Raw genomic sequence first — 24,785 nt, forward strand, 5'->3', positions numbered from 1 at the left:
CAGACATCGTGAGAATTGCTCTGTTGTTGCTTTGTCGAGATTTAGTTCCGCCCTTGCCGGCGTTTTTGTTAATTTTGACGTTATTGTTCCTTTGATAAAGTCGTTTTTTTTTTAATTCAAGGGCATGTTAAATAATATCGCCAAGGAAATGTAAATTGTGTCTTACTAAAAAACGCGAAATTGAAGTGATTCAAAATGCAAAATTTTCGCAAAATCGTGAAATTTAAGTGTCGCGAAATATGCGCACCTCAAAATCGTGAAATTAACGTGTCGCGAAAATTTCATGTAATAAGGTAATCGTGTGACGGAAATGCTACTGACGCTATGGATGAAATCATCATAGAAAAGTCGACCGTATTCCAAAAAGACTTGAAAATCCAAGGTAATCCAAGGTAAAGGTGGATCAGTAGATCACCAACTGTATGACTCGAAGACCATCGATTGCACGATGCATCGTTTGTACAATTTCCCAATTCAGCGGTACATACTAGCCTCGACACTAGAATGGTATATCACACTTAAAATGCTTTCCTTTTCACACAACTGACAAAGAGAAGTGTCTTTTATTTCTTTAACCATAACTGAACTTCGCGGATACAATTCAGCGGTATGCGCTTACTCATTACTACATATAAGGACGTTTACTTTTTGTGCTAAGGTTGAATTGTCTTCTTTTTAAGAAGATTTCAGCCCAGGTGCAAGTGTTCCTTTAAAACGTTATTTTTAAACTTTATGTTCGATAACTTTAGTTACAGGTTGGATTTGCGAAAAAGTTGACTAATATTATACATGTATTTGTCATTGGCACAGAAATTACAAAAATTAGCTTTTTAAAACATTTGTACCACGTTCTTAAGTTTTTGGCTCTTCTTAGCCCCAGCTTTCGTTAAAACAAGAAACTTAAAAAGTGTTTCATACAGCATATAAAGAGTGTACTCCCTGAATTGTTTTCTCTACTAACTCCTATCACCATTTCAAACAGTTAACGAGAAACACTGTTTCACCATCTTTTATCCTTTCAACTTTCTCATTACAGCCGCAAGCCATCGAAAGCACCCACAAGACACTCATAGATGTATTTCGTTGTAAACAGTTCTCATGTCGGTGGAAGTCACTTAACAAGCGCACCCATTCACCCAAGTGGAACCGTTTCCTTGAGAAGCCAGTTCAGAGCGCTTGTACGGCCCTGTTCCCTTAACGCTGATCCAACTTTCTCCGCACATAAACCGTGATACCAGTTAAGCCAGTCAACCTGAAATAAGAAGAGATTTAGATCGACTTTGTTATAGCTGTTGCAAATCCAAAACCACACCTGATCAAGTAAAACAAACGCAAATAACGTTCCCTAACTGTGCCTATCGTATTTTTGCCTCGGGGGAGGGCAGGGGGACTCTCATGACTCTGATTCGACGAGAACAGTTCAATTATTCCCAAGTTGTATTCCCTAGGAATACCTATTGCTTTACTTTCCGAAGTTAACCCGACGTCTTCAAATGATTTCCGAATTTTTTCCGAAGTTAACCCAAAGACTTCCGAAGTCTTCCGAAGTTGACCCGAGATTTCCGAAGATTCTCCCGATGTTGTCCATAAGACTTGGGGTTTCTGAAGATTACCCAAAGTATTCTACTCCTGATGTTTTGAAAGTCATCAAATCGCACGAGCCTTAATCACTCGTACCTATTTATCATTAATTGTACTCGAGGTCGGGCGATTTTCTATAGTAATTGAGGCTAATCTTTGATCCCTAAGAGAAACAATTCTTCACGCCTGATCCGTGTAAACGTCTTTTTCATGTGCAACCCAAAACGAGATCATGCCGGCTAAAAATATTGGCTTTTTGTCCTGAACACCCGTGAGACAAAAATCCTCAATTTACACCCCTGAGCAAAACGATGAGCATCACCGTCCCTTCCGTATGAAAGTCTTCCACTCCCTCTCCGGGAAAAAAATGAAACCTGCTCTAACAACGAGCAAACTGAGTTGACAATACACGTTGCAACTCATTTACAAAACAGGAGCATTAAAGATAAAACAGCAAAAACGACAAGAAAAAAAATTCAAATTACCTCTTCAGATGTTAACATGGACGGTAGAAGAAGCTTCGTTTGGATGGGAAACTACAAAGACACAAGGTGGACATTTTGTTTAGTATACATAAAGAGTAAGACTGAGAAAACGAAAAGTAGCCCGCAATGATTAACGCTGTATATTTGCCTGAAGCTTTTGACGAAACCAATATTCATTGACCATTATGATGGTCAATGGGTCGTGGGTTCAAATCCCGCTCAGAGCCTGAATTTTGTTTTCAATTTTTTTTTTCAGTAGTATGGCTGCACTCGCATTTACCGTATAAATTCTATTGCTACTGTTGGCTACACATTCATTTATGTAACTCCTTAACTTTCCGAAAACAAAGTTTCTTGGCTTTGGAAAGAAAATTCCAGGCAGAGGCGCACAGTTTATCCTTTGTTAATACAAACACAAATTTTGGAAAACGCTTACCAGCGTGATCGGTTCAAAGCCCAGGTAACCTCTGTCCTTAAAGTTGTTCTGTAAGAAAATAAAAATCGAACAAGACATCGGCTAAACTTCAGAATACCCGGCCACTTTTTTGTGTCTTCTAATCCTGCTACCGCGGTCCCGAGGTGGCCAAAATGAGATTCAGTAGCTGATCACACGGTAACGAAGTCATAGCCGAAGCAAGTGCGCTAAACATACGAGTATGCCTCGTTCTTAAATCCATGAGCCGAAACAAGCGCGAGAAACACATGAGTATACCTCGTTCTTAAATCCATGAGCCGAAGCAAGCGCTTAATTATTCGTCGACTTCGGGAGTGCGGGACCGCGGTAGCAGTAGTTGAACACCACTTACTTAAATTATTCCACGACTTCGGAGTGCGGGACCGCGGTAGCAGTAGTTTAACACCTCTTACTTTAATTGTTCACCCACTCCACTGCCATTTTGGAGGATAGGATTACAAAACTCTCGCACTATTCTCTGTTAATAAACAGTGGTGGTTCCAGGGGAGGGGCCGGGGGGGGGGGGGGGGGCTTATTTTTGATAAAAAAAAAACAAACATTTTTTAATGATTGCCCACGCTCAAACTTTTTTTGGGGTGTGCACACACAGAAAAATGGCGCCATCCGTAGTTCAAGGTCTGGATCGCCACCGAAATGTAATGTTTCCGTTTTCATGATAAATTTCTTGTTATTAAAACTAGGCAAAGGGTCTTCGCAGAATACGTTTTGGATACTTTTTGTCAAAATTTGTTTTGTGTTCACACGTAGTGTCTTTCAAGATCTAGACGCAAAAGCGACCTTTCCATGCAAATGCTATCTAACTTCGCTTGTTAACTGAGCCAGTTCATTGTGTAATTGGCCGTTCCGAGGTTGCGCAGGGAACTGGGGCGAGTTTCAAATTTCAAGTAATCGATAATCTGACACCACCACATGAAAGATCGCCATGAGGTTGGTGATTTGACCAAGTTTGATGCTTTCAGGATGCACAGAAACGAAGTTATGGACCTTGAAACATTGTTAAAAATCCATACAAATGTCTCTAATTGTAAGCCAGCGTCCCCCAAAACCATATAAACTCTTAAATTTTTTATCCGTTTTGTGACAGCTGTAAAATCCTGCCAAAGACCCATTATTTGAAAGAAACTAAGTTGAAAATCACTATGTTTGCCCATTTTAAAGAGTATCACAAAAATCATAAAAAATTTAAGATTTTATATGGTTTTGGGGGACGCTGTCTCAAAATAAAAGACGTTTGTATATGGATTTTTAACCATGTTTCAAGGCCCATAACTTCGTCTGTGTTCATCCTAAAAGCGTCAAACTTGGTCAAATGACCGATCTCATCGCGATCTTTCATGTGGTGGTGTCGACTACTTGAAATTCGAAACTCGCCCCAGTTCCCTGCGCAACCTCGGAACGGCCAATACACTGACAGAAGAATAAAAAAGTTATTGAAGAGAGTTCTTAGCTTCTTACCTCAAGTTCTACTGGTTTTACAAGTAACACGTTTTCAATGCGGATTCCAAACGAACCGTCTTCGTAATACCCGGGCTCTAAACAACAAACAAACAAACAAACAACAAAAGGAATAAGCAAACAAACAATAATCTTAAAGGGACTGTGTCACGGCTGAGTTATTTTTATGTTATTAAATTTTGTCAAATATTCGCTATGAAACTAAATGTTTGCAAAGGTAAATGACAAAACCAGAGCAACGTTTATTCGGAATTACCTCTAACTTAAATGAGAAATGTATCACCAACAAATTCAACTACTTCACACTATTCATGCGCTATTATATCTATAATTGTAAATTAAATAATAAGCCTATTGTCCTCCATGACTTTGTGAATGCTGCACAACAAAGAGAACTAATTGAAAACACTGTTGATAACTCAGAAACCAATAGAGGGTGAAATATCTCAACTCTCCTTAACGTGTAAGGAGTTATATTGTAAGTAACAAAAAAAAAAAAGAGGAAGAAGATTGTCACCGTAGCTGACTAAGTAACAAAGTAACTAAGAAACTGTACATAGAGTAGTTAAGAAAAGTAGGGTAATTTGTAGTTTGTGTTTAAGTCTGCGTAGTATTGTAAGTAATTGTATTGTTGTGTGTTATTAATAAAAATTAAAAAAAAACATTGCTTCATTGCAGCCAAATGTGTCTTCCGGCCGTTATAATTTAAAGTTACAAGCAAACGAGACTAACTTTGAAAACTGTTAAGCCCAACAATATTTCAAAAACGTTTATTGCAATCCGTTTGAATCTTCGTCACTTTTGGCCACCCGTACCTTCTTTTATCTTTGCTGTGTTATTGAAATGTTCCTGTACTGTTTTAAGATATTAAATAGATTTAGCCAAGCCTAAAAGCGGAGCTTCCCCAGTAATTTACTTTGCCCTTTATTTAAATATCTGAAGTCACTGACCGTAGGCATAAAATATAGTTAATGAGCCCGCAATCCAATAGAAAAAAAAACCATTTTTCGGTCAGCGGTCAACTTTATAAAAACGCATTACCTCGATGAGTTATACACCTGAGCCCGCGATATGATCACGTGATACTGGTCAGCGGATACCTTGTACTGACAGCTGTCAATAGATCATAACGTGGATGCCCAGTAACAAATAGGTGAGGGGTTATCTATTTCTGAAGTGCGCGACACCGTACGTACGTACGCGCCCGCGAGCCATGCCGCTAGCCACGATGACCACGAAAACTCAAGTTCATGGTTTTCCTATTTCTGTGAGTTTTCTATGGAATTTGAATTTGATCGTGGGTTACAATGCCTAATCCGTGGCACAGTTCTTTTAACTATAAAATACGCACCGTCAGTAACCATCATGCCAGCTTCTAAAGGAGCCTCGTTCTCGGTACTCCGCGAGCCAATCCTGTGAGGACCTGGACACAAATGACAATAACACCAACAAAATTGATTGCTATACATGGCTTCGTCATTCGTAGAATATCCAGATTCAGATTCAGATTTTTCAGATTTTCTTTTCGTTATGTTACACTATTTACAGAAATCATACAATTAAATTAATACATCAGCGAAGAAAATACATTATTTGAAAGAAAGAAAATATAACAATAAAGAACCAAACTAAAATGCCCTAAGTGACCAAAGTAGATTAGGCTTTCGAGGCTTTAGAAGCGTGTCTTGTTTGTCTTTTGGTATGTTGTTACTTTATGGAGTAACTGGTTTAAAACAGAAGTAAATCAAGAAAAAATGGCAAGTGCAAGTCAGCACAATCTCTTTTCCTGAGCCTTCGTTTCCCTTGACCAGCGGTCGGGAAACTCAACGGCTCTGGACGAATCCAAAACCAATCTCGAGCCCAGAGTGTCTCCCGGCTCCGCGGTCCGTCAGCGGTTGGTCAGCGGTAGGGTCGCCGGTAAACACTCTGGGAAACTGAAATGTATTTCTCTTTCTCTATTGGCCCTCACAGAACAATACAAATCAACACGGAAGTCTGAACATCTTCCCGGAAGTAAACCAAACCGGAAACCCTGGATAAACATTTTTTGTTTTCCATGGTCAAATGTTCGGAAGTATTAGCTTAATTTTGTAAAAACACCTAAGAAATCGTGATATGACTCTAAATAAATGAAGTATTTTCTAATTCTTCCCTTCTCTTTGAACGTAAAAGATACCATGAATAAAAAAGGACTTCCTTTAAACGTCGATTCTGACAAACGACGGCGTCACCAAGGACAAGGTCGATTGAAAACTCAATTTATAGTTGACTTACAAATCTCACTAGAACTACTGTTTTCATTCAAATCTCCGTTCCGGTTGAAAAACTGAATATGGCAGACAGTGCACGATTCAAAATAATTACTAATGACGCAGAATTTGAACAAAACGCGTTGTTGTTTTGCTGAAGACAATGAATTGTACAAAAATTATAACACACGTGTGCACGTGCTAAGTCGCCAAAATGCTAATTACGCCTTTTGAATAGCGTTGACCTGTGTGCGTGTGGCCTTTAACGTCTTTATTAATATCACCGCCATTCAACGAGAAAAAAATTGTTTGCTCGAAAACATGTAACCTATCCTGAAAAGATGCGCTGTCAGCGAGAAGCCTTTCCAATATACAAAAGTTGCCAAACAAAAGTAGTTATTTATTTTAATACTCACGAGAATCTTCACTATTGAAGTAGGTGGGTTACGTGGAAGAAGAAGAAGAGGAAGAAGAAGAACAATAGCTTGTCTGTGCGCTGTGTATTATGTAAATTTCTTAGCTGTCCTCGGCAAAACAACAACAATCTCGAGCCCAGAGTGACCCCCGGCTCCGCGATCCGTCAGCGGTTGGTCAGCGGTAGGGTCGCCGGGACTCACTCTGGGAAACTGAATAATAATTCAGTGTCTTACTGGTCCTCACAGAACAATAGAAATCAACACGGAAGTCTGAAAATCTGCCCCGGAAGTAAACCAAACCGGAAACCCTGGAAACACATTTTTTGTTTTCCATGGTCAAATGTTCAGGTGTATCACCTCAATTATGTAAAACACCTAAGAACTCGTCATATGGCGCTACATAAATGAAGTATTTTCTAATTCTACCATTTTTTTTGAACTCAAAAGATACCTTGAATAAAAAAGGACTTCCTTTAAGCGTCGATTCTGAGCGGAGTTTTAAAACAACAACCACGGCGTCACCAAGGACAAGGTCGATTGAAAACTCAATTTATAGTTGACTTACAAATCTCGCTAGAACTACTGTTTTCTTTTACGGTTGAAAAACTGAATATCGCAGACAGTTCTCGATTCAAAATAATAACTAATAAAGCAGAATTTGAACATTACGCGTTGTTGTTTTGCTGAAAAAAGGAATTGTACAATTTTGTGCACGTGAATTGCGTGAATGTGTGCACGAGCTGAGTCGCCGAAATGCTAATTACACCTTTTGAATAGCGTTGACCGATGTGGCCTTTAACGTCCTTATTAATATTACCACTATTTGACGAGGAAAAAATTATTTGCTCGAAAACATGCAATCTATCATGAAAAGATGCGCTGTCAGCGAGAAGCCTTTGAAATATATGAAAGTCGCCAAACAAAAATTTTTATCAACAGAACAATAGCTTGTCTGTGCGTTGTGCATTATGTTTATTTATTCACTGTCGTCCGCAAAACAACAACGAACACATGCACACAGTCAGGCGAAATCTTGGAAGGCAAACAAGATCTTTGATTTAAAACCAATATAGCAGTATGCTCAAGAAAGAGTCTAACGGAAATCAAAACACCAGACGCTCTTTTGTTAACTCTCTCTCTTTTGTTAACTGCAGAACGTTTTTGTTACTTTTGTTGCTTCGATAATCACCAGTTGTGTCGATACTGTGTTAGAAATAGTTCAACTTTCTCGATTTACTTCCGTTCTGGGAAATTTACTTCCGCTTAGACCTGAGAGCATGCGCAATAAAACCGGAAGACCAGGGTTCTACCTGAAATCGACCTGAAATTGATCTGATCGATTCCAGTTTCCCAGAGTCCGTCCCGTACCGCTGACCGACTGGACGGACTCTGGGCTCGAGATTGAAACAACAACGGACACACGCACGCAGTCTTCACGGACGGAATCCTGGAAGGCTAACAACACCTTTGATTTAAAACAAACATAGCAGAATGCTCAAGAAAGAGACTAAAGGAAATCAAAACACCAGACGCATTTTTGTTAACTCTCTCTTTTGTTAACTGCAGGACGTTATTGTTACTTTTGTTGAATCAATAAACACCAGTAATACTGTAGTTCAACTTTCTCGATTTACTTCCGTTCTGGGAAATTTACTTCCGCTTGGAACTACGAGCATGCGCAATAAAAAACGGAAGACCAAGGTTCTTCCTGAAATCGACCTGAAATTGATCTGATCGATTCCAGTTTCCCAGAGTTCATCCCATACCGCTGACCGACTAGATGGACTCTGGGCTCGAGATTGATCCAAAACCGGAACAAGGAAATCCTGGTTCCGGTTTGATTGTGCGCTTGCATCGAAGATGGTGGTGAAATGAACAAGTTTATAACAGCCAATCAGATTTTGACGCCTTTGTGGTGGGCTTTCTGAATAGCCCAGGGGTCCCGATTCCTGGCGCAGACTAGAAGGATCGCGGCCTCTGGGGACGAGATTGAAGTCAGCAAATAAAGAGAAAAGCGCCAGAGCTCGAAGTCCCGTCCGGTCGGCCGGGCCAAGGGGCATTTTCATTTGCCTGATGAGAAAGTAGGCAAGCAAACTGTGTGCTGAGTAAGTTCTGATTTTAAGGCGAAAAAAGAAACCTAGATAATAAAATACACGTAACTGCCTCAAGCATTACAAAATTTGAGAGCTGCTGCTACGAAGGGCAAACTATAATTCAAGTGTTTTGCTGTTGTTGTTTTTTCGAGCTCGCTTGCTTTCGCGATCCCACCCTCCCACGCACGCACGCACGCACGCGCACGACGTACCTTCGTGTACATTTAAAAACGAACCAATGCCATGTCCTGTACCGTGCAGGTAATCCAGTCCGACATCCCACAAGGCCATGCGAGCTAGCGTGTCTAATCTGTGACCTGTAAAAAGCAAAGCGAGGCATTCTTTAACCAACAAATTAAATAGATGTTTAAAACTGGGCAAACAGGGTTTCTTAGCGGCACTACGAACGTCACTTTGCGGTAATAAATGCGAGAGATGTTTACCCCACTTTCTGGAATAAAGCAAAAACTAAATTATGGAAAATGCGTTAAGCAATTACTTGAAGGAAGTGTTTTGGATAAACTTTTTTTTATAAAACAAACTAGTTATTGTACGAGCTGTGATTAATTGAAATCATAACCCATAACTCTGCGAAGCATAGAAAAATATTTCTAGCGCTTATTTAACAACAACAACAACCATTTTATTTTGCCATACATAGAGACGTGGTTATCTAATTCGTGTTAGTTTGGGGGAACTCGTAATAGCTGTAAAAATCCTCGCCTTTGGCTAGTATTGTTTACAGTATTCTTGATATTCCAAATTTCCACTCTTTTAATCATAGTTTAAGGAAAACAGAAGAATGCATTAATTCTAAGGTCGCACATGCATGGCTCGCTTCCCTTCGAGAGAACAATAGAGCAAACAACAGTAACAATGCCCCTAACCCCCAAAACAATATCAACTGCCACACTAGAGGACCAGTAGAATAACAAGCTTAATGAGAGTTGCTACACTGCTGAAAAGAGGAATACATAAAGTCGTATAGCTAAACATTTTTTTTTTTTTGCAATTAAAATTAATTTTTTCCCGATGGACTAGCATCCCTTCCAAAGGGGTATACAATATTCCCAGCCGCTTAATGCTATCGAAACCGGGATAAGCCCCGCAGTATGGGCCACTTGGCTTGAGGCTTCCCTTTATTATTTATTAAAATACGATATAAATACATTTTGTTTGGTAGGGGAAGGTAACGCATGAAAAAAAATTTGCTTTATTACCTGTAGTCTTGTTAGGGAAGACGGCTCTTGCAAGTGCAATATGGCCTTTCAATACACGAGTGAAACATTCCTTTAACAAAAAGAAGAAGGATCTTAAACACGGGAAATGTTCAGAGATGCATTTTCTTCATTTTGTCTAACCATGAGTGTTAAGTCCTTTGCGCAATTTTATACAATTGTTAACCTACGAGTCTGTGACCAGGAGCAGCTTCATTGCAAAAACTCTCTGTCTACCGTGCGTTATAACTAATCACTGTGAGGCTTTTAGCGACTTTTTACTTTTTACTAGGGCCTCTATTGATAACAGTTTTTATTTTAAAAGCTGATGGAGTAACCCTATTTAAATTAAGGCTTTCTTCTTCTTAAAAGTCATAAATTCACAAGATTAACTTTTAAAACTGTTTAGCTGGTCAGTTTATCAAAAACCCATGTCACAAACAGTTTTAATCTTTTTTTATGTTTGTTCATCTGTACCTTCTCTTCTATTTGCTTTGTTCTTGAAACGTTCTTTCACTGTTTTAAATGGTTGTTTTCACGCAATTTGGTAGCCCCTTTTTCTGTCTAAATTTGGCTATAATCTTTGACACAGTTCCTTTACAGCAAGGCGCCCACATGTGTGACCACTTTTAATTTATTCACATTCTTTCGTGCAGATTATAATCCAATCAGAAGTCAACTACAAGCTATCCACATTTGGGCGCCTTGCTGTAATACTTACTCGTTCCCACTTCGAAGGAGCTCCAAAATGCCAAGTTCGAGTCACATCAGTTGTGCCATCCCTAGACAAAAAAAAAGTATCATGCAACTTTAATTTGGAGGTAAGGTGGCCTAATGAATAGTGCACTTGACTGGATTTTCAGGATCAAGCAGTCGAGATACAAGCCTTGACAAAAAACATTGAAGAAGTCACTAAAGAGAAGGCTAAACTAAACCACGGCCTTCACTTTCACCAAGTCACTGCATGCATTCCTGACTGGGAGTCCTGTCGCAATTGTTTGGGACGTCTAAGGATGAACATTTCATTATGGCTAGGAGGGGGGGGGGACAAGGATCTTTTGCCCAAGTGTACACTTACTAAATTAAAATCAACAAAATTACATTTAGAAAATGTCAGTCTGTACCAATCCTTGGATCGTAGAAGCTTTATGGCTTATCATTTCTGGGGCTTTTCTCAGGAGTCAGTAGCCTAGGCCACTAGGCGTATTGTAACCTCCCCTCCCCCCTAGATGAGATGCTGGTTCATCGTAGGTAAGAGACATCATCCCACTCTTGGATCCATGCTAGGGATCTTGCTGTACAACGGAAGGCAAACTTACTTAAACTGTGCCCCAGAGTCGCATAAATACAGCTCCTCATTGGATATTACACGGTCTGTTTCTTCTGCTGGTCTACGGAAGAAAACAAAAATCATGACATAATTTGAAAACTAAATGGTGTGCCGAGTTTTATGTTATGTCGTTAAATATTTACTAAGACACCATTTTTGGACGTTTATAAACTTTGAACTTATTTCGGACGTTTACAGCGTGTGTTGTATTTGGTTAACAACTAGAACCTTGTAGAGAGTTATTTTGCTAGTCAGCACAGAACAATAAATTTGCCTCAAATCAATCAACCGGCCAGCCAGCCGGTCAGTCAGTCAGTCCGTTTGTCCGTCTTTCAGTCAGTCAGTAATTTGATCGATCACTCACTCAGTCAGCCAAGCAGTCAGTCAGTCAGTCAGTTAATCGATCGATCGATCGAAATCAATCAGTCAATCAGTCAATCAAACTTTCATCAATAAACAGTTCCAACTCGACTTGTTCGTGTTATCTGGCATTTAAAATGACATGTACGATTAAGTTTATTAAGAGCGTATAGAACGGTTAAGTTGAAAAAAGAAAACAGATCCGCCTTCAAACAGGTAAACTGTTTTGCAGTTAAGATTGAGTCACAGTACCTGTAATGAATAACTGCCCCATTGGGACCCACAGCTGAGATAGTTTCAAAACTCAGACTTATGAAGTTCTCTTGCTCCCTGAAATTAATGAGAAAAGCAATGAAGTAAAAATATGTATAGTTAAGCTACAGATTAGATGCACAACAATGATTTTACGACGTTTTTATTTCTCTGTTTTCTCCGTAGTTTAAGCTTCATCTGAGAAGATATATCAAACACTCGAGAGAGTGTTTCATCTCATTTCCAAGCACCCCAAAATTCGTCAAAAATATTCTGCCGCGCGACGTATTTTCAACTGTGTTGTTCTTGGTGTTTGTAAATGTGATAAAACACTCTTTCTCTCGTGTCTTATATTACGAGAGCGTGGGACAAAGAAAAAATCCGAGTCCCCAACGGGAATCGAACCCATGGCCTCCCAGAAACCGGTTGGGCGCTCTAACCAACTGAGCAACGATGGACTCGTGCTGAGCTGGGCCATTTACTAGGTTCATATGTGACAGGCGTCCTGCAACTGCAGGCTCAGCAAAGCAACAAAACTACAAATCTACCATCTTTTACTGTTAATTTTATTACAAATATCGTGTCTAAGGCTGTGTTCACACTTGGTGCCTGGACACAGTGCCCGAGTACGATTCTCGCTGGGCACTAATGTGAACATACAAGTGCCCGCGCCATAATTCGGGCAGGTCGAGACCTTGCACTCGGGCACTTACTGGTACTTGGGTACCTTGGTTTTCTGTGTGTGAACACGACGCTATTTTTTGCCGGTGCTCGGGTACCAGTGCTCGGGCACTAAGTGTGAACATGGCCTAATATATTACAAGGGATAAGAACTGTGAAAGACGGAGTTAGGCAAGTTCCACGTTCGATCGCCGACATTTGTCATTTTCGCCCTTTAGCCCAGCGTGTTTGCACTGGCTACCGAGCGAGGCGTCTGAGATGCGAGCCGACAAAACTCCCAAGGTAGTGAAGTAGGACAACAGCGATGTGTGAAGTCCCTCTGATTGGCTAATTAAAAATAACAACCAATCACAGACGGTTTAAAGATATCCGTAGTACACGTCATCAGCATGGCATTTTTCGGCTCAAGTCTCTCGCGGCTTTTTCGGGTGTCCAAAAACTGGGCACAACCAAGAACGCTGAAAGTTCTAAACACCCTGTTAGTATAACATATTCTTCACCTAACCTACCTTCTCAATTCTTCAAGCTTGCTTGCACCTGTGATTTCAGTAAGCTCATCTTTTGGAACCTTTGAAAAAAAAAGAAAAAAACAATATGGCTGCGTGGTCAACAATTTGCGAATTTATGGCTATTTGTATGATTGAGTAATTAATGAACTATAACTTGCACTTGTTGTACTTCAAAACAATTAAGGCCATGTTTGCATTCTATAATAATAATGCATTTATATAGCGCATGTTTCATATGTATATGTTCAAATGCGCTTTACACATACTGTAATTTTACTATACAATTGTAAAGGCCAGACCACAACACCGGTGTGCTTCGTGCCCTACTCTTTGTAGTGTGTGGGTTCTTTAACGTCCCTGATATAAGACTGAAGATACAGGAGACGGGACCTACGGTTTATCGTCCTTTTCCGAGAAGACTTGAATGTCTATCCATTTGCAGATGTAATTACAAAGGCAGCATATTCTCCTCAGTTATTTTAAGACCCTGAGTGTTGGTCCGGTCTGGGGTTCGAACCCACTACCTCCCGCACAGCAGTCCGGCGCTCTACCAACTGAGCTAACCAGGCGGCGGTCCGGTAAAGGCTAACATTTAATAATGAAAATGAAATACAGCTGTTTTATTGATATTACCACATGGCTCAGTGGAGTCAAATTTGTCCGCAATTCAAAATTTCTACCGTGCAAATCGATCTTCTAAGTGATAAGCGTACGTAATCCAGCGCCGTCATTCAATATCTTTTTACAGAGCGTACCCTCATGCATCAGTAAAAGTATTAAAGTGTATGTGAAAACATGGACAATCTGTTAGACACTTACTTCTTGCTCCAACCAAGAGAAATACTCGCACAAAGCAACTGCATCTCTTATCTGCAGTGAAAGGATTTGGTTTCATCAGAAAGAGGAAAAATAGGTTAGGCTACGATAAAAAAATTTTCACACCAGATAACATGTTTTTACGGTAATGTTCCTAGTTAACCTAACAAGAAGTCTAAAAGCCAGTGAGAAAAGATATGCAAGTTTTGTCTTCTTTTGCTTATGACACCCCTCCACGATATTTTACTAAATTTCCTGGGGGGGTTTTCTGAACATTTTATGAAAAATACTCATGAGCACGATTACGCGTGCAAGTGAACGGGTACATTGAGGCGTTGCACGACTTCTAACAGCGTGGAAAACAACTAAGATAAAACGCTACAATGGAGAGAAGACATTTTCGTTGCCTAAGTTTTATTTTAACACTTTCTAATCATTTATCCATACATTTTTGCCATCACGCGCAATTTTTTGGCAAGAAAGTCACATTATGCCACCACTGGAAGTGTCGCTGCAACATGTCCTTCCTATATTTTCTTGTGAATGTACACATGATTTTGTCCTTGCTACATGTCGATGCGACATCAAATGTCCTTTCATGCATTTAAGAGTCTAGTGTAAAATCAGCCACTGTGCGCGGGCAACTACTATCCATCATTTGCATGATGTGGCGTGTTTACAGTCCACTCTTTCCAAAACGGACACCTTCGGGACGGCTCCAACTGTCCGTGTTAGAGAGGTATCCGTTTTTTTGGTTTTTTTTAAAGTAAAATGATAAAAACGGGGGGGATGAGAAAAGGTTTCGTTTGGGGGGCCCCTAGAGGGGCGAGATGTTGACTGTAGATCAACCGCATGCAAAGGAAATATTTGATGACGTGCAAATACTCACATGAGCTTGCTTCATGCCCTCGATTTCCACTGTGTTCTTGATTGCTTTACTACGAGCCAGTGGGGATGGAGCAGAAATGAGATGAGTCTGCATAAAATAAAAGCAAATTGTTTAGTTATGTTGTCTGTCATCCAAACAAAACAGATGTATCTGACATACGTAGGTTGCCAAGATTCGTCCGAAGTCTTGCTGCATATAAACCACAGCTTTCATGGCTGTAAAATATTTTTCGCTGACAATATGTTGAATAATTAACAACTATTCACCGAAGTGGAGGTGGCTAGTGGTGGATATTAACCGAGACGCAAATTGTTTTAGTATATATTCAAAAAGTGAGATAATAATTTATAGCCCGAAAGGATGACTTTTGACTAGCTTACCGTATTAGGTAGACTTGCTCCAAGTCGCTTGTTAGATTCGCAGGAGACAGCTGGATAGAGAAACGGAGGGCGCGCGCGGGCATGAGAAACAAAATGGCGGAGGATCATGGCGGAACAAGCGACTTGTCTCACCTGCAGCGCGCCAATTCTGAAATGTGGCGTCACCGGTGGATTTTTCCACCGGTGACGCCATCGAGATTATGTCAATCATATTGTATTGCGCGCGTACTTACTGAGCGCGCTGTGCCCGCGAACTTAGCGCGCGCTGCTCGCGAGACAAGATTGCGTTTAACATTTTACCTCTTGAGCAGACTTGTTTCCTTCTCACATCAGCAGTTTAAACCAGTTTTGGAACAAACATTACAAATGTCTTCTTTTGAGACTGTCCCTTTCAAATCTTACAGAAATGAGAGAGCCATCAAAGGCCTTGAGTATGATTTCCCACAAAAAAGGAAGAAAATCGCAATCCGTCAACAGCACACGGCGCACGAAACTGACGTCAACACGATAAAAGAAACCAACTCAATGCACACGAAATGATGCAATATTTTCGCGGCAAAAAAACGTCAGCTAGAATCGATTTCCTGCAGGTGACACAAGTCGCTCGTTCCGAGCCTCCTGTTCCGAGCCATTCCTCGGCAAGTGTCATTTGTTTTCCTTCGCGCGCGTTCACAGAAATAAATCCCGCGCGATCTCTCTAGCGCGATTTCAAAGGCGATTTTACTCAAGTGGTCTTTTGCGCTTGATTTCAAAGAAAAAACGAGCGACTTGGGGCAAGTCTACGTATTACGTTAACGAGTACAGTTTTCGCGCGCGAGTTGCTCTGAGGTGAATAGCACTGAAAGAATATTCGGAGTTTGAATAGCCAATCAGCGCGCCCCAAAATTTAAGCTATCCACTGTTTGAGTATATACTAATAAAACAATTATCCTGCCCAGTCTCGCGGAATATCCGTCTACAGTAATTCTAGTACAGGCGATATTCCGCATGATTTCGAAGGATAATTGTTTACTATTTGTCGATATTTGTACGGCTGGTAACCGGTTTTACGGGCCAGTTGATGTGGCCTTTATTCCCCTAAGTGGACGCATTGCAAAACAGTTCAAAGGCCGGCTTTTGGGGAAGAAAAAATTAAGTAATAGCATGCAGATGGCATGATAGATAGTACACACACTCATTAAGTTAATTTATGGCAGTTTTGAATATTTTTTTGGACTAGCATTAATGGCAAAAGGCATAGGGAAGGGAATAAAAATGTTAGATTGACAATACTCTTACCTTTGGAACAAGTCTTACTAATGCTGCACTGGACGATGAACTGATCTACAGAGAAAATAGAATGGGAAAAAAGGAGAAGAAGGAAAGTTGGAATAACTTAAGGCCACCAGAACAAGTTAACACGAGTCGATTTTATCATGATATTTCTCCATTAAAATAACTCTGCTTTTAGTTGAAGATTTGTTTGCTGTACTAAAATGTAACTATAAATACGTTATTTCTTGGCCTTTAGGCTTTCCTTTGAGCTGGATATGCCTTAGGAGCCAAATGACAACGACAGTAGCGGATACTCTCGGCTACTTTGACGGATACTCTGGACGACTCTCGGTAACTCTCGGGCGACTCTTGGCGACTCTTGGCTACTCTGGCATCTACTCTGACAGTTACTCTCGGTTACTCTCCGCTATTTTCGGCTATTCTGACAAATTTAAACTTGCCCAAATTCTAATGAGAATCGACATGAATTAATTTCGTTCGCGTGTGTCGTTCATGTACTCCTCCCCTTGTTCGGCGGTAACTCTCATCCTTGAACACACACAAAAAATCAACCAATCAAACCAACCAAAAACAGTTGATCCCAAAGAAAAGGGAAGAACGGTTATCAACCGTCAGGGGTGGATCCAGGATATTTCTTATTAGGGGGAGCAACACTGAGGAATGGCTGGAAACGGAATTAACCTGAAAACGACGACAGTAGCGGCTACTCTCGGCTACCCTGACGGCCACTCTTGACAGCTACTCTCGGCGATTCTCGGCTACTCTGACGGCTACTCCCGGCTACTCTTGGCTACTTTCGGTACTCTCGGCTACTCTCGGCGATTCTCGGCTACCCTGACAGAAACTCTCTGCGATTCTCGGCTACTCTGACGGCTTCTCATGGCTACTCTCGGCGATTCTTGGCTACTCTTGGCTACTCTCGGCGATTCTCGGCTACTCTGACGGCTACTCTTAGCTACTCTGGGCTACTTTTGGCTTCTTCGGATACTCTTGGCTACTCTTTTCTACTCTCTGCGATTCTGGGCTACTCTGAAGGCTACTCTCGGCGATTCCCGGCTACTCTGCCGGCTACTCTCGGCTACTCTGACGGCTACTCTCGGCGATTCTCGACTACTCTGACGGCTACTATCGGCGACTTTCGGCTACTCTTGGCGACTTTCAGCTACTCTAACGGGTACTCTGACTGTTACTCTCGGCTATTTTCGGCCACTCTTACCAAGTTAAACTTGCTCAAATTCTAATGCATGAGAGTCGGCATGAATTTTAATTTTTTTTTTCCAACTCTCGTTTATGTACTTCTCTCCTCATTCAGCGGTAACTCTCGTCCTTGAACACGAAAAAAAACTCAACCAATCAAACCAACCGAAAACAGTTGATCCCATGGCCAATAGAAAAGGGAAGAACGGTTATCAACCGTCTCGACCAAAAACGGTTGGAAAAATGTTCTACTGGGAGTCTGGGACACTTCAAGCCAATCAAGAAAAACCGACTGTGGTTAAACGGCACGCCATCCCAACAGTACACAATCTTATAGTCATACCCAAATTCGTGATCCATTGTTAGCAGCTTCATTGACAGCATCCCATATCCCCTCGTATGGACGTACAGTCACTTTAGTCTCACTGTTATCATTAGCACTGTCCAAGCCAAGGTGATTGGACACTGCTTTGTCCAGTTTGGCAACATCGATAAACAAACTGAAGCAAGAAGACAGAACAGTCAGAAAGTTAGAAGAGAGTCCTAGATACTTGAAATCGTTTTAAAGGGCCCGTTTACATGAGAGCCGAGATGAGTTTCGTCCGGGATGAATTTCGTCCCGGGATGAAAAAATTTTCATTTTACATGAGCGTGTTCATCCCGGGATGCCAGGACGTAAGTCGTCCCGCCTGAGTTGAATTCATCTCGCCCTTGCTTTCATTACATTACATTGATTTCATCCTGGAAAGACTGTTTACATGGCGTTTTTCGTCACTTTTCATCCCGGGAACTTTACTGCTCGATTTTGCAACGAAAAAGTGGCGGAATCCAAAAATTTCTATTTAGAATACTTGTTAAAGTATTTTAGAGATACGAGAACCACAAAAAACCAGAAGGCTGTATATACACTTTAACGTTAGACAGCTCACAGCCCTCTATTTTTCGTATTTTTTCTTCGATCATTGAATGCGGGAAAAGTATCATGAGAGACTGAACAGCTGAGCAATTTTCCTTTAACTTGTCACTTGCCTACCGACCCCACCCCCTCAAAGTCGTGCATGCCGTTTCAGCTCAACCGTTCTCATAATTATATAATTATACGTACACTGAACAGTATAATTAATGGGTTTTTTTTTTTAAAGATAAATTGAATGGGTGAGCGTAAGAACAACACTTCGATTTTTTGGCTAAATTGAACTTTGTCAAAACAGCTCCAAATTCCGCATGCAGGTTTGTTTATGCGTGCTATGATTAATAATTTTTAATTTATTTTATAAAACTACCCTATCACACGGAAAGCAAACAATCACTGTTTTCTATTAGGGATAGTTACACAAGAAGCAAAACAACAAAACTGTGCAGCAAAAGGCAAGGCAAGGGCTTCAGTTTTCAAGTGCTTACGATCATTAAAGATAATAAGATTACTTCATACACTGTTTGTTATAGAAAATGGAGAATGTTTACCAACATACAATAGACAGGAAACTTACTTTACTTCATCTTGTGTTACCATAGCATAAGCAAAGAATACGGGATTAAAAACTACATCAGAACCTCGCAAGTTGAACAGCCCTAGTAACAAAAAGAAAGAAGAGAAAAATCATCACTGATTCAGTTAAAGATTTCTAGTTAGTTAATAACCTCATCATGCCCATAGCGTTTGTATGCAACACACTATCACTCCAGACCTACTTTTAACATTACGACCGTAAAATTCTGGATATAAGCCCTGGGCTTATACAACTTCGTAAGGGGATTTGTGTGGGCTTATAAGCGGAGGGGCTAATATCTGGGAGGGCTTATAAGCGGAATAATAAAAACGTTTCGAAACGAGCCACTTGAGTGTCGATCGAAATAAGTTCTTAGTTAAAACGCATAATAAAGCAACATTTAGCCCTGTTCTGTACTGTCATCCAGCAAAGGGGAAGGGGGGGGGGGGCTTATAATCGGATGTATTGTTTTGTTTCCAGGTAGATGTGCCAACTTGGGTTAACTTAGCAGCCTGATGATGTATGTGTGACAACAAAGAGCTCAACCTGAAGTTTGGCAGGGAGTTTAAACATTATTTATAAATACTTGACACTCCTTGTTAATTTTTGCATTTCACAAATAACTCTTACTTGTGAACATTCACACTTTTTGAATTTGCACTGTGAGCATGTTGCAGAACATTATTCTGTAAAAGGTAGATTTTGAAAAACACAATCTTCTGTTATCACAAAGCTAGTTGTAAAGATGTTTTACACCTGCTCTTAGAACAGAGCGTTCAAATAACTAGAAATGAGCTTCAGGTTTCCTTGACGATGTTTTGGTCCACTTGAAATAAAAGATCCCGGAAGGTATCAGGGCACCTACCGCTCAGCCATAGAGCTAAATCCCCGAAAAAGCCCCTGCTGCTTTAACTACAGTGGATATTTTTGTTGTTGTTGTTGTGTTGTTGTTGAGCACTTTTATCACAAGCCACTGGCTTGGGAGAATGGGCAACCACTCCATGTGTAAAGAGGTTATAAAATAAATTTATTTATTAATATTTACTTATTATTTCTATTGCTAGTAGGTAACTTGTGTAAATATATTTTCTTACATGCGACTTCATCCAGGGCTGTCACCACCAATGCATCAGCCTTCTTTTTTGTCAATGTTCCTCGCACTTCTTTAATTTTTTCATGCCAGTCTTTACCTGAATATAAATTTTGCAATTATAAAAATTGAAAGCAGAAATGATCCAAAATGAAATGACGTAAAAGAGGGGCAAGAAAATCAATGTGTAGTTTCATATATTATCCATACCTTCCCCACAGAAGGGATTTTTCCTAAGACCCCCCCCCCCCCCGGAGATTCCAATTAAGCTTCCTACATTTCCTAAAAGGTTTTGGCCTTTGAGACCCCTCCCACCCCCAGGAATTTCCAATTCCTTCTGTGGGGGAGTATGGACATTTTCTGGAACCACACAATCCAAAAAAGAGAAAAAATCACAATCATCAGCACTAACCAGTAAAAGAAATGTCCATGACCATGAGCCCCTCAGTGGGTGGGTCAGGTCGACTGTGATCTTCCCAAACAAGATCAACCAAATTCTTCTCTGTGAACACTAACGATAACCCTGCTGAGGACAGGGCCTATAAAAAAACGGAAATGAAAAAAATGTGTTTACTTAAGGACCTTCCCGCTAATTGTTTATGCACATCCTTACTGCGCACGTAATTCATGTCGCAACGTCAAGCTATGCCATTCATTGAGCGCGCGCGCTGAGAAAACTTTCTAAGCACATATAGGGTGGGTAACCATTCCGCTCACTTCGCTTGCAGTTTGCTCTCTTAAATGGTCTGTGACCCCTACTTTTTTCTTAACGGATTACTTTTGTTAATTAATATCTACGTTTTGAAAGAAAATGAAAAAAATCTATCGAGTGGAAGTTTGTTTTTATTGTCCGACTGACATTTGAATTAAATAATAAAGATGGTAAATTTCAAGCTCGGTGAAATCATCAAATGTGTAGTAAATAATAAAGGTGGTAAATTTCAAGCTGGGTGATAAATAGTGAAGAAATTATTCAACATGACACGAGCATGGGACAGAGAAAAAGTCTGATGATTTCGACACATTTGATGATTTCGACATTGCTGATCCTAGCAGTATGCAGGACGCGTGTCACATATCAACCTAGTAAATGGCCCAGCTCAAAACGAGTCTCTCGTAGCTCAGTTGGTTAGAGCGCCCAAACGGTATCTGGGAGGCCATGGGTTCGATTCCCGTCGGGGACTCAGATTTTTTCTTTGTCCCACGCTCGTGTCATGTTGAATAATTTTTTCACTATTTATCACCGAGCTTGAAATTTACCATCTTTATTATTTACTACACATTTGATGATTTCGACATTGCTGATCCTAGCAGTATGCAGGAAGCGTGTCACATATCAACCTAGTAAATGGCCCAGCTCACAACGAGTCTCTCGTAGCTCAGTTGGTTAGAGCGCCCAACCGGTATCTGGGAGGCCATGGGTTCGATTCCCGTCAGGGACTCAGATTTTTTCTTTGTCCCACGCTCGTGTCATGTTGAATAATTTCTTCACTATTTATCACCGAGCTTGAAATTTACATGTACCATCAGACTTTATTATTTACTACACATTTGATGATTTCGACATTGCTGATTCTAGCAGTATGCAGGATGCGTGTCACATATCAACCTAGTAAATGGCCCAGCTCACAACGAGTCTCTCGTAGCTCAGTTGGTTAGAGCGCCCAACCGGTATCTGGGAAGACATGGGTTCGATTCCCGTCGGGGACTCAGATTTTTTCTTTGTCCCACGCTCGTGTCATGTTGAATAATTTCTTCACTATTTATCACCCAGCTTGAAATTTACCATCTTTATTATTTACTATCCACATTTGATGATTTCGACATTGCTGATCCCAGCAGTATGCAGGACGCGTGTCACATATCAACCTAGTAAATGGCCCAGCTCAAAACGAGTCTCTCATAGCTCAGTTGGTTTGAGCGCCCAACCGGTATCTGGGAGGCCATGGGTTCGATTCCCGTCGGGGACTCAAAAATTTTTTTCTTTGTCCCATGCTCGTGTCATGTAGAACATCTTATCTTTACATACAGCATGTTGCAAACTGTAACATGGCCACATGCATTCTTGCAAACTGGAACAACGCTATTAAATACTAAAAATATTGTTTTCACTTGTTGACGCAAAACTTAAGAGCTCTACAAATTAAACTCTTATACTTTAAGTAGAAAACAACCTCTTTGGTGCCGAAAGACTTATAAGCTGCAGAGAAGTACTGGTATTTTTTATAATGGAGCAAAAGTTGACTAATATGTTATGAATGGTGTACATGTACTTATAAAAATGACAAAAATAATATTACAAAATTGACTTGACTTTAAAACAGAGGTGTATTCATTGTGCATAGCTGTTCAGCTATTAATATTATCTCAGAATTACAGGTGTCACGTAACCTCAACTCTCCGACTCTCTATAAGATGGACAGTTGGGGCCAGTCCCAAAGGTGTCTGTCATAGAGATAGTTGACTGTATTGTGTGTATGAGTTCTCGCCATAATAAAAATATAATTTTAAATAATTAAAAAGTAAATTAAAATAATTAAAGCTCACCTGAGACATTTTGTGCCAATTCCCTGAAAAATAAAACTCAAAGTTATAACTGTAAACAATTATTATAAACAACATATCATAATCAGCAAAGAATGATGATCGGAAACAAAAGAGTAGAGGAGTTAAGTATAGAAATGTACAGTACATACATTTGAGGTTGAAAGGGGTGAACTACAGTAAAACCTGTGTGTAAGAACCTACTTTTTTCAGAGTTTGGCAAAACAGGTTCTTGTATTATGGGGTACTATTTGACAGTTTAGGCTAAGTAGGTTCTTAGTTAGGTTCGTAATTTCTACAGAGTAGACATTGTTGTTGATTATCAGAAAATAGTATAAAATCTGGTCTGTTATTCATTATAAATATTTATTAAATGTACCCATGTTGCCAAATATTCCAACAACATGAATTGATCAATGATACAGTACTGTATCTAAAAAAAATATAAAAATAAAATAGTTAAACCCCACATATAAGAACCTGTTGGAATTTGTTTGGCAAAATAGGTTCTTATATTTTGGGGTATTAAAAACGCAAATTTCTGCCAGAAGGTTCTTAAATCCCTACAGACTGTAGGTTCTTACACGCAGGTTTTTACTGTATTTAGAGGAATATGACAGAATGACGCTAATTTTCTCCCCAGTTGCTTGTGGTTAGCTTCTATTTGTTGGTTTGGGTAACGTATAGTGTTGCCCTAACCAATCTGGAACAAATAAAAGCTAACCACAAGCAAACTGGGGTGAAGCTAACTGCAAGCAAACTGGTGCCATTCCTCTGAATAGGGTTTACCCATTGAAAGCCACCACCTCAACCGTAAACTGTAATTCTATATGCAGGTGCGCATTCATATAACTATTCATAATACCTACATGTGTTTTTTAAAAATGTAATTATTTTTTTTTGTTTTTTTTTTTTTTTGTTTTGTTTTTTTTTTTTTTTTTTTTTTTTTTTTTTTTTTTTTTGAAGATAAACACACTTTATTGATACACTTAAAAACACGTACATTACTTACAATTACATACACTATTGGAGATTATACAATGTTATACAATTACTTTTCTTTTACATGATTAAAAAAAAAACACGACAAAAGTACAAAAAAGAGTCCATGCATTAACTTATAGTATTACAATTAAAAAAAAAAAAAAAAAAAAATTCACTTCATTATTGAGAGCAATTTTTTTTAAATAATTCGCTACAGTGACCTTGTATTATTATTATTTAAAACAGCTTTACGTTTGAGCACATCTTTCTAGTTTCCATTGTACCATTAGTTTATTGGCAAGTTCATCTAGAGACATTTCTTTCTGAAGATATTTTGAAGAATAGATATAGTATTTGACCAAGATGATGAGCAAATCTAGCCTGCGTTTTATGGGTTCCGAAAGCACATTAGTCGCGTGACCTGTGTCGTGAAAAGCAATTTGCTCTTTTGAGAGTGTTACCTCAGTACCTTGACGATGATTGAACCATGATATAATTTGTGAATAAAGTTTTACAGACTCCTTGCAGTCGATAAACGTATGTTCTATTGAATCCGCATTAAAACAATATATACATTTATCGTCTTCGGCTAGGTGATATAGTTTGAGTTCTTTCTTCGTTACAATTGTTCTATGCAGAAAACGAAAACAAAATTGACGAAGTTTATTGTCCTTTGTGAAGCGATATATATCATGAAAACTTCTAGTCCATTCACCAAGTTTTTCAGGGAATTTACTCTGCCACTTTTTTACACCACTCGGGACAATAGGATCATGGTTGTTGAACAATTGGTAATAATTTTTGCAACGTGCTTCAGCCAGATTAATTAAAGTTTTGTTTGAAAGAATGGATGCGGAGGTCGAGGAAAGATCAGCTGCAGGTATAGAAGTTTGAGCTGCTCTCCTTTTCAACTCCGATGGAATGGCTGAAATTAGCTGAAAGTAGTGCATATAATTTGTGGTGATGTTAAATTTGTTGCTAAACTCTTCGTACGATAAAAATTTGCCCTCAGAGTTT

General features: G+C 39.8%; 1 protein-coding gene across 1 annotated transcript in view; it reads right to left on the reverse strand.

The window, feature by feature from the left end:
- Positions 1 to 544: 544 nt before the first annotated feature.
- LOC144642782 (xaa-Pro aminopeptidase 1-like) overlaps positions 545 to 24,785 on the reverse strand; it is a 32,138-nt gene continuing 7,897 nt past the window's right edge. The window contains exons 7-25 of the mRNA XM_078501852.1: positions 22,788 to 22,810; positions 20,653 to 20,779; positions 20,245 to 20,340; positions 19,151 to 19,232; positions 18,004 to 18,160; positions 16,467 to 16,511; positions 14,809 to 14,895; positions 13,923 to 13,973; positions 13,104 to 13,162; positions 11,914 to 11,991; positions 11,291 to 11,362; positions 10,693 to 10,753; positions 9,975 to 10,044; positions 8,967 to 9,071; positions 5,348 to 5,419; positions 3,997 to 4,073; positions 2,503 to 2,550; positions 2,067 to 2,117; positions 545 to 1,252 (exon numbers count right to left, since the gene is read on the reverse strand). Coding sequence (XP_078357978.1) covers positions 1,133 to 1,252; positions 2,067 to 2,117; positions 2,503 to 2,550; positions 3,997 to 4,073; positions 5,348 to 5,419; positions 8,967 to 9,071; positions 9,975 to 10,044; positions 10,693 to 10,753; positions 11,291 to 11,362; positions 11,914 to 11,991; positions 13,104 to 13,162; positions 13,923 to 13,973; positions 14,809 to 14,895; positions 16,467 to 16,511; positions 18,004 to 18,160; positions 19,151 to 19,232; positions 20,245 to 20,340; positions 20,653 to 20,779; positions 22,788 to 22,810 — 1,481 coding nt within the window. The 3' untranslated portion in view covers positions 545 to 1,132. The remainder of the gene's footprint in view (positions 1,253 to 2,066; positions 2,118 to 2,502; positions 2,551 to 3,996; positions 4,074 to 5,347; positions 5,420 to 8,966; positions 9,072 to 9,974; positions 10,045 to 10,692; positions 10,754 to 11,290; positions 11,363 to 11,913; positions 11,992 to 13,103; positions 13,163 to 13,922; positions 13,974 to 14,808; positions 14,896 to 16,466; positions 16,512 to 18,003; positions 18,161 to 19,150; positions 19,233 to 20,244; positions 20,341 to 20,652; positions 20,780 to 22,787; positions 22,811 to 24,785) is intronic.

The sequence above is a fragment of the Oculina patagonica genome, chromosome 2 (genome assembly GCF_052425735.1).
Source record: "Oculina patagonica isolate OP01 chromosome 2, crgOcupat, whole genome shotgun sequence".
Classification (NCBI taxonomy): domain Eukaryota; kingdom Metazoa; phylum Cnidaria; class Anthozoa; order Scleractinia; family Oculinidae; genus Oculina; species Oculina patagonica.